Raw genomic sequence first — 10,970 nt, forward strand, 5'->3', positions numbered from 1 at the left:
TTCAATGGCTCATGGCTCAACTCCCTTGCCATAGACAAACGAAGGGGGAGTCCAGGGGGGCCTGGCCCGCTTAGAACTGAAAATAGTATCATATGCCCCCCCCCCCCCAAATCAAAAAAAAATTCCAGATGTTTTGAATGCAACAATTCGCAAGTATTTTGTGCTGAAAGTAGAAAAAAAACATAATTATTCCGCAGAAATTGATGGAAAAATTATTTATGGAAGCTTCAAAATGCGTCCGATTAAACGTATAAATTCTAAAATTTCTGGGGGGATGCCCCTCGGACCCTTCCCCCCTCCGTGCTTGGGGCCCGGACCTTAAAACTGGTACCAGGGCCCGAGATGGGATGTGGCGGGCCTGCTCTGCAGAGAGGATTTAAAACCTGCATAAAATTGAAGCTGGAGATACGATGTAACTGTACATTTCTTCGGAAAAAAGCAAGTTTCCACTTTGTTCATTGATAATAAAGTGCTATTTTTACAAGGTAAGAATAAATTGACACTAAAAACGCGTTCCGATATTTTGCGATCGTCCGACACCAAAATCCAAAACTACTGAATCCGATAGCATGATTTTCCTCAACTAAAAAAGAAAAGAAAAATTCGTGTATAGAAGTTATGGACACTTTTTGAGGTTCTTTCCTCAATTTCCAGGCTCTCTTTCATCCACATTTGCGGCAATCGACGGATGGCGAGATCGAGATTTTTTGCGCCACCTCCTTGTAAAAAAGCATGAGGTGAAAGGCAAGATCCCTTTATTGTCACGGGTATTAAGGGTAAAAATCGTAGAAATAATTGTATGACATTCATATGTATAACCACGCTTACATGCAATGAACGATAAGCACAACTACTAATGGTAGTGCTACATTCATAGTGTATTTTTTTAACGTTTAAAAGCCACTGAAATGATGAGATCAACGCCAACCATTCGGAGTAGTTTTAACGGAGCACGCACCGACGCGCCTCAAACTCGTAAGATAAAAAATAATAACCTCCCAACAGAGTTGAAGTACCAAAATATTGAACAACACGAGACGAAAACCCTTGCAAGAAAACGAAAGCACCGTTCAAAGCTTCATAATTTGATGCGCGCGGGAAAATCGCCTTCAAAAGGATGCGTATGCAACCCCATGACAGCAAAGTTCGAATAGTTATCGCTTTGAGTGAAGGAGCACTTTAGAAACCATCCATTAAAAGGCGCCGCGCCGCGCCACGCTTGCGCCTGAACCAAACGCTCTTTCTTTCTATACAAAGCGAAATAGTAAAAACATACTTCTTCACTATAAGAAAATTAATAAAATAAAACAAATTACAGACATACATATCAACGGCGCAAGTCCGCAATCACATATCTCGTTTGCGGTGTCAAAAAATCTCCGCCTCTATCTTATTTTTTTAAAGGAGAACAAATCGGCATCATTCCTTGAAGTTTATGCAGACTTTTCTTCGCAAAGAGAAGAAAAATCATGGCAGTTTTAAAAAATTGCTGTTGAGTATAGTTTTCCGTTTAAAAAATAAAGTAGGTATGACAGAAAGTCTGCGACGTCGCAATGTGTTTGCCGACTTACACCGTTGATATGTGTTAATGAAAAGGCCACGAAAATATCTTAGTTTCAAGCATAGATTTAACAATCAATCAGAAACGCCCGGTGCGCAGGGCGCAGGGGCTTTTTTAAAGTTCAAATGTGGGGCTCGGAGGACAAGCCGTAAGAATGCAGTTTCTGCCATTCCTAAAAATACAGGTTTGAAGTTTCGAAATTACGTGGATCCTTATGGCGGAAAAAAAAGTTTGAACTCACTTGTTAATGCTGAAAATTGTAATTTCCGAGCGAATTTTTCACAGAATATGCATGAAGACTAGTTTTACTCGAGAGCATTGATATCTCAATTTTTTCCAAAACTGCACTTATGCCGCGCCTTGTCCTCCAAGCCCCTCAAATGCAGGTTTCAACTTGAGATTTCGTATGGGTCTCCTTCATTTCCGCCACATTAGGACAGCTTTAACAGAGCACTCTTTACGTTCAAAACCCAAATTGCTTCGATGATAATCCAACTGCGTGCAAATATCCAATTCATTAAAACGCGCCTTTATTGACGGACGGTCGGTGGCCGCGGGTAGCTGACAGTCGAGCAACATAAATTGAAAACATGTCTGACGTACTAAGTAAACGCAAGCCGAAAAAAGAAAAGCCTCAACGTGGGTCGATACGACCGGACAAGAGATTCGGCTTCTCTGTGCACTTAAAAAAACACGCGATAACGCAAGAGAAAAAAATACTCTGTTTTAAATAAATCGCGAGTTGATGTTTGAGAGAGGACATTCCACGAGGCGCAAGAGCACTTCAAATGCTTTACATGAATGTGGGATTGATTTTCGTTCGTGAATTGTAATTCACAACAATGTGAACCAGCATTAAAGAGAGCGAGAGGGTCATTTGGGGGAAAGGGCCAAGAACCCTCCCCCCCCCCAATTTTGAAATTCTCATTTTTAGGCTCCTTTCAAATTTGTCGGGGTGGGTATGTTTACCACTTTAACGAACTAGGATTAAAAAAATCCTGTTCCGAATACTTGAGACAGAATGTGCTTAATTCAGGGGCTTGGAGAACAATGCGCATAGGTGCAGTTTTTGGTATTTCGTTTGAAGGTTCGAAATTACATAGATCCTTAAGGCTCAATGAAAGTTCAAACTGACTTTTTGATGCTTCAAAATTGGAAGTTGGGGACGAATTCTTCACAGAATATGCATTAAGACTATTTTTACTTGAAATCGTTACTATCTCAGTTTTTTCAAACAATGCACGTATGCGCCTTGTCATCCAAGCCCTTCGATTAAAATTTTGCTGTAACACGATGTGCATGCGGAGGGGGGGGGGGGGGTGTGCAATTAACATTACCGAATATTAATTGGACTAAATTTTGCAATCAGGAGCTACAATATCTGGCACAGTTTAACAACAACGGGCGTAAGTGTTCTCACTGAGGAGTCAGACATTGTAGCTCCTAATTGTTAAGTGCAGTCCAATTCTGATTCATATGCGATCCCTAACTTTTGAACCTGATTATATTTGTTAGCTGACTCCAAGATCAAACAAAATGAGAGCAACTCTGATCGTTACCATGATGGATAAAAAAAGACAAACTCATAAAAAATCAAGTGCTCATCTCTCGATGAAAGAGTCTGTGGTGAATTCCATCGAATGAAAACACAAAGTCGGTCAAAGAATTAGAAGGTAAGAGCGAAAACAAGAGAAGCAGAGGAAAGTGAGATAAAAACCTGACAAAACCACGCAGAGCTTTACTCATAGTTTTCGGAGCATGGAGGGGTGAGTTGGACGAAAGCACTGAGTAGTTGACCGCCCGGAAAACCAAGGGGAGCGAGAAAGTAAAAAGGCACGAACGTAAATCCAGACTTGCGAAAGAACGAGTGAAAACAGCTAAATGAAGAGAGCGTAGGTAACCGAATCTCTCGGTTCTTCCTGTCGTCTGTTGCCGAGTGGACCGTGAACTGGGCTCGGATAAAAACTTCTCTCAAAGTCACTCAACTTTCGTGCGGCTATCTCCGTCGCAAAAGTTGATTGACTTAATCGCTTACGAAGCTATTTGAAACTTCCACGACAACAGAGCTGAAATTACAGGCGCGCGAAAAAAGCAGAAACTTTATTCCTAATCGAAACGACATGACCGATTGTCTTCTCTCGTCTGTATGAATTTATCAATTTACTCATCGAAATTGATAGTTCTCTCTTGATACCTTTATTCTCTCGTTATGGGAAACTTTTCGCATTGCCATGACGACTGCTACAGCGTCATTCTCTCCTCGGGGTTTGGATCTAGGCACTGTTGGCCCACGATCGTAGGGAAAATGAACGTATGCCGGCATAGTGTCTCGTTAACAAAAGAATGAAATATGTCTCACATCCGTGTTCGGTGATTTGCAGACGGACCAATAAAAAGACGAAGACAGCGCCTGATGATACAACTATTCCTGCTCGACGGATGCCTAGGTTGCATATTCTGGGAAATGAAGGCGCACTCAGTTTAGGCGGCATGCCTTTCAACTTCAACGAGCTTCACTGTACATCGATGACCGAAGTGCGAAACCACGTATCTCCGTTTGCAGACTTCTCGTCATACTTACTTTATTGTTTTTTCTGGAGAACTAGTCAACGTAATTTCTCGAAAACTTCCTTGATTTTTTATCTCTGTCGGCAGGATATTCTGAAGTTGGCCTTTTCTTCTTCGAAAAAATAAAGAAGAGCAGAAATTTTGAAACGGCTCATGGGAGCTGCGTGGTTTTGCATTTTGACCATTGACACGTACGTCTTACTCCTGAAGGCAAACAGCGCGAGAGGGTGTCTAATTGCCTAATTCACGGCTTTGTTGTCCTGCAACCGTCGCCACCGCCGGAACTTAAGCAGCATTATGGTCAGCATCAAACATAATTGAAATCCTCAACATTGTTTTTCCATATTCCGAAACGAGCGTGAGCCTAGCGATAACGACAACACGTTATGACGTTGCAAAAAGTTAAACCCCCTTAACGCACCCATGACACGGGTCTACAACACCCCCCCCCCCCCCCTGAAAAAAATGTAACATACAGCAATGAAGGAAATTTCAATAATTTCCTTCGATACTCATTTCTCAAATGGACTGCATTTTGCAATTTGGAGCTATAAATTCTGGCTCATCTGAAAAAACACTTATGTGCATAGGGAAACTAAGGGCACATACGTTGTTTTTAAACCGGGCCGGAAGTTATAGTTCCTAATTGCAAAATGTAGTCCAAATGATGATCACAACTTGGTATTTCCTTATAAATATTCAAGGAAAATTGTTGAAGAACTGATTAATATCACGTGGCATGATGGCGGAGTTTACTGCAAGGATCTAAAATATCTGAGTGCCCTCGATTCTTCATTTATACTTTAACGCGCAAATTATTATTCGTGCCACACGAATAACACACCTAGGAGATATATATTTGTAGTATCGAAAGCGCTCTGCCATTTTGGTTCCTCGCAGTAACGCCCGCCGTTGACGCTGCGCCGCGGATGAAGTGGTAGGTGCCTGCTGGACAGTCAAAACGCCTTCATTTCAGTGCGTATGCAACAAAGACATCCATGGAGTACAAATAGTTGCCTCCAGGAGTTAAAATGGACTTTGTGGTTTTTGACGCATGCCACACAAACTACTATGGGCGTTTTGCTTGTTTTCTTGAACTGTAACTGAATTCCTATTGCGCCGATCGCGACATTGTCAATTATTCGAATAAGCATTGATTATTCAAATATGTAACAACGTTGAGGTCCTAAAATGTGAGTTGCGGTTCCTTCCTGCTATTACCTTCATGGAAACTTCAGGAAAAATACGAGCACTCATGTAAGCGTACTTGTATTTCTTTTTCGCTAAGTTAGAAAAAAGTCCAGTCAGAAATGTAACAAATCAACCTGCGGTTGATACCTAGAGCCCCCTGCAGCGGGACCAAAAACTAGTAGAAATTCTTTTTTACACTGCGGATTGCTAGGGATCATCGAATCGGAACACCTGTAGAATGAGTTCATAAAAAAAAAAACGAATCAATGCTGAAGTATTTTGAGGGGGCCGGTCTAAAGTTTTCGCAAGCATCCGATCATCCCATACTATGAGGCTCATTGCGTTAAAACAACAAATAATAAATACTGATCCATAGAAAGTGAGTGAATGCTTCAAAGTTAGATCTTTCAAGGTTGATTTTCTAGGTTCCTATGATATGTAGTTAAGTAACATAAATACAAGACAGTGAAAAAGACAGAAGGAAAACCAAGACCAAGAGACACCACATTCATACGAGTCGAAAGGTACAACATGAACGAAGACTTAGAGAACCTAGAAGCTTATTTTCAGAGTTTCTAAAGCTTGCAAAATTCATTGAACTTATCTTTCTCATAACTTAGAGGTGTGAAAGTTTCATGAAAATTATGGTATACCTAAATTTCTTTTTAATACCTTAATAAGAGGAGCAGACCATCCGCAGACCGGCGGTCGAAAAGTCGATAATTTTTGCGGTGATAACTGATTCGAACAGGAAACCGTAACTTCTTCCGATTCTTGAGCTTTTCACACAAATAATTTCAATTTAAATACATTAAATTTGGACGGAAATCACCACGCTCAAAACCCACAGAGAGCTGATAACACAAAAAAGGAAAACTGATAACGAAATATAAAATATAACCCACGTGAAATGTTTACGACAAAGCTCCAAGTTTTCTGCGCCAGGTGGCGTTCCGGTACTTGCGCGCGTAAATGAAGAGCGGCAAATTCATTTAACCAGAAATTGATTCAAAATTTAGGCGGGAATAAAGCGAGCCGCAAAAATGTTCCGCTTGCTTTATTTGAAAGTACCTTGAGTTGATAGACTTTATTCCAGATTTTTACTGAGGTTGGATTTATTCTCTATCGTGTGGATGACAAGATGATGGATGCAAGATTCAAGGTTTGGAAATGAAAAATTAAGTCATATATCGACAGCGTGAGTCCGCAATCATATAATATCTCGTTTGCGGTGTCTGAAAATCTCTGCCTCTATATTATTTTTTTAAAGGAAAACAAATTGACATCATTCCTTGAAGTTTTTGCAGAATTTTCTTCGCACAGAGAAGAAAAATCACGGCAGTTTTAAAGAATTGCCGTTGAGTATTTTTTCGTTTAAATAATAAAGTATGACAGGAAGTCTGCGACGTCGCAACCTGAGTTATGTAATTGCCGCCTTACATCGTCGATTTACAATATATCGCAATGAATTGTTTGTTACATTAAAGTGTCACCTCCCTCCTGCGGGCATACTTTTATACAGGCAATATTATATGTTTGATGGCTCATACGTCAAAAAAACCATTTCTCCGTTGCACCGTTCAATGTTTAAAGGAAGCAAAAAATATCAAAATTTCACCTTAAAATTTTTGTAAACTTATTTGAGTGAGTGCAGAAAGTACAAAGAAAACTTCACTAAAAGTTTCGGATGGTATCGTATTAAATAAAATAAAATACGGGGGAATATTTGCAGCATCGCAATAAAAAATTCGCATTTTAAGACCTCAGCAAACGATGTGTTACGAAATCATTATCGGTTCTCAACGTTAATGCATTCAATGGGGAAATGGAATGTATTGACGCCATCAGTTGCTTCCGCTAACTGATTAATTTTGTTTTCAAAGGGGCTAATTTCTACAAATTGCGTCTCATTTTGATAAAATTTGAAGTGAAAATCCGTACCTGGATTTCCTGAAGCAATTACAGTCGGACGCAACGGCAGCTGAATTTCCCATAAAGAGGGTTGGCCCGTTTCCGAAGCCTCGAGCCTTTATTTGTGAAAATCAATTCGCGATTTAAAATCCCCGATGGTTGCATCTATGTCCACTTAACACCACCCAAGCAGCACGGTGCAATGAAAATATTGAAATAAGATTGCGTATTAATGCAATATTTTTACATCATTTAATCAATGAACGCGATTTTAAACGATCACTCAGACGAGTTCCATGTATCCGAAACACAGGCAATTTGCAGTGCAACGAGAAATGGCAACTTAGTTCAATTTTATCGCAATGAATTTAAATGAGAGGTGCCCCTTCAATCAGTAGATAGGCAACATATACAACAACTTGGACAAATTTAGCTACTTGGTCATCACGACTCGAACCTGCAAAGTGGCACGTCTTTGATGTGACCTATGGATCTATAAAAATAGTACGATACTGACTGAAAATACTGAAGTGCAGAGCTAAAACTTGAGTTGAGACGCGAAAGGAACCGAGGACGAGGCCAGAACAGAAATCCGCGACTGACAGTAATTACTCACTCTCTCAGCACTTCTCGCTCAGATGATCATAAGATTTTGAGCGCCATCAATTAGAGGGCTCGGAGAATGAAGGAGTGGGATGATGGCATAGTAGTTTACTTTGCGGCCAGGAAGTTGGAGCCTCTCACCTGGAAAATTTCATCCACGATAAGATCCACGCAGGCGGCCGACAGGCACGACAAACTATTTCAACACTACTGAACCACTTTCTGCCGTTTTATTTTAGAGGGTTTTCAATATCCTTCGATTTCAGATACTTAGCTCAATTTACGAAATTGAATTTTTGTGTTTTAAGAGCTACTTACATGCATTATAATTGCATAGAAAACAGATTCGCTTCATGTAAGGTATTAACCCAAATAGCGCTTGTCGTATCTTAAAATGATTGCTATTATATCGCAAGGTTGTGCATGTTGTCTGTTCGCTAATTGAAGGGGATTCTATCACTTCATTTCATTTATTACAATAAAATTTAAATAAATTGAGTTGTTTTGCAGTGCACAATACCTACTTTTGTCATATATATATACCCATCGCATTTTACTGATCGGTTAAAATCGATATTTAATGACTAAATCATGTAAAAATATTGCAATTTCATGCGGGAAAATAGCAATTTTAATGTACTAAGTAAATTGCGAAATTATTTCAATAATTACTTTACACTGTGCGTCTTCGGAGGTACCTAGTCCCTCTTGATATTTTGAGCCTACGTGTAAATCAGTGAGTACTTTATCATAAAATACAACTAAAGTTCATTGTTCCAAGTCGAGTCCTTTAATCTTCACTGAAACTGATATAGATGCGAGTTCTTTTGAAAATTCCCGATTTAATTGACCGGATCTTAGGTTTATATAACATGTTGTCCCGTTAAAAAAAACCGTAAAACAATAATCAGCAACATACTAAAGCTGAAAAACTCAGGACTGTTAAGACCGTGAGTCTCCTAGAAAGTTACTCTTTATCGAATCCTCAGCAAACGACGTGAATGGAAGTGGGGAAGGACTTAATGGATTAGAATATCATTGGAAATAAGGGTAAATAATACAAACAAGAGACATCGTGTAGGCGCTATCATAATTTACGCCGACCAAGGAGAGGTGAAGGTAAGAATCAGCGCGATTGCATAGCTCGGTGAAGGGTGTGTTTAGACACGTCCATCAGTTGCAAGTTCAGCATGTTTTTTAGATTATTAAAAGTTCGTTACGATTTTACGGATAGATTTTCGCCGCATGCGGAACTGAAATTACGATTGAATGCATTGTTTAATATGATAGATAACAGATACCTATTAAAAGTGAGCGGTTGGTAGGTGTTCGCTACAGCGATGACTGAGGTCGAAAAATGCGTACCTCCGATTGCGACGTTGCATACTTTTCCGCTCATATTATCATAGGTATTGAAAGACGATAAATTGTTTTTCTTAAAATTTTGCGTGTCTCTCATTCTGTTGAGTTCGTCTTTAATAACCGTGATGGCAATATGAGCGGCTCGGGAGCAGGAATAGTTGCGCGCGGTAATTTGGTCACTTTCGTCGTCAGTCCGGCAAAAAACAAAACGTTGCTTGCTCTCCTCGAGACCTGCGTTTTTCTCATTCCATCGAGTTCGCCTGCAATAACCGTGAAGGCAATTTGAGCGGCTTAGGAGCACGAGTAGTTGCTCGCATTAGCTTTGTCACTTCTGCTCCGTCCCGCCCCCAGAACACTCACTGATTAGGTGCTCGCTTTATTATTGTGTCTCCCATATTGTCGAATTCGCCTTCAATAACCGTGATGGCAATTTGAGCGACTTGAGAGCGAGAACACTTGCGTGCAATAGTTTCAATCTATCCAGGCAAGGAGAACACGTTAATTCCTCTCCTCACTATACAAATTTCTAAATTTCTCATATTAATATCCATATTATATAAATCTCCTCATATTTTCGAGCTCTCCTTCAATAATAATCGATAAAACTTAATTTTTGTGAATTATCTTTATACTACAAACAAAGCAACATACTACATAGGCACTGCAAATTAGTGCAGAAATGACTCTGTGACTATTTTGTAAAAAAAAAAATATCCAATGTCTTTTGAGAAAATTATCAAGGGTTGCAATGAGGTTAATACATTACATCAGTATTCAGACTCACAGTCGAGCTCATCATTTTCTTTACTCCATCTTCGAACTTAAGGGAACTAATACATTTTGATTTCAATAAATATGAGATGGAAATGACCTATCAACTACACTTAAAGTCTTCAAGTGCACTTCATCATTCAAGTTTGAACTTGAGTCATACCCAAATGTATAGTTTATTAAAAATTACCTTACATGAGCTCAGGTCTTACTGAATCCATGTTCAGACTTGAGTAGGCAGAGAGAAAGGAGAGGAGTGGACATTTTGCTGAGGCAGCTTTCGTTCTTAATAATTTGACTATGCTCTCTCATTAATATTACTCTCATAAAACAAATTGGCTCTTGATTTTTAGGCTTTCTCTGCTTCCAGTAATTTTTATGTCCTTAAAATCTTTAATTCCTAAAGTAAAACGTGAACAAATCTTGAAATGCACTTTGTTAGCCCTCCCTTTAGAAAACCTGGAAAAGGTAAAAATGAAATAATTACCTTCCTTATCTTATCTTATTAATATTATCAACAAAATCGAAAAAGAATAATAATACCATTGGCCGAATAGTACCGTAGGCAACAGTAGTATTTACTCACAGATGATAATGCCCCGCTCGTAGAAAAAACCTTTGGTTTTAGGGAGCTATAATACTTTACCATGCTCTCTCTCTAACAATTCTGATTAAATTTAATTGACTGTGATAAATTTCATACATACAGGGTGATTCGAAAGTCCTGCACCACCTCTATAACTCATGTTCTTGCCACTTTTTAGAATAATCCCTTTGGAATTTTAGGAAAGTTGAAAGAGTTGCGTCCTTTGACCTAGGAGCACGCACAAAATTTCAAGCAGGACTTGTGGATCATCCTGAACACATGTGATGAAAAGAGAAAACTACAAAAATAGGATAATAAGCAGTCATTGATGACAGTAATAGTGTCAATCATTCACTCAAAATCTTGAAAAATCAAAACAGGTGAAACCAGCAGGAAAATCATTAGTAAGAACACATG

General features: G+C 39.3%; 1 protein-coding gene across 5 annotated transcripts in view; it reads right to left on the bottom strand.

The window, feature by feature from the left end:
• Positions 1–7,329, bottom strand: part of LOC109042599 (NADP-dependent malic enzyme) — an 85,430-nt gene extending 78,101 nt beyond the window's left edge. For 3 of the 5 annotated variants that reach the window (XM_019059446.2, XM_019059447.2, XM_072300145.1), the window contains exon 1: positions 7,262–7,329. In XM_019059446.2, coding sequence (XP_018914991.2) covers positions 7,262–7,314 — 53 coding nt within the window. In that variant the 5' untranslated portion in view covers positions 7,315–7,329. Of the gene's footprint in view, positions 1–3,278; positions 3,479–5,992; positions 6,166–7,261 lie in introns of those variants that run through there. The other 2 variants (XM_019059449.2, XM_019059448.2) reach the window with 2 other exon arrangements.
• Positions 7,330–10,970: the final 3,641 nt, after the last annotated feature.

The sequence above is a fragment of the Bemisia tabaci genome, chromosome 4 (genome assembly GCF_918797505.1).
Source record: "Bemisia tabaci chromosome 4, PGI_BMITA_v3".
Classification (NCBI taxonomy): Eukaryota; Metazoa; Arthropoda; class Insecta; order Hemiptera; family Aleyrodidae; genus Bemisia; species Bemisia tabaci.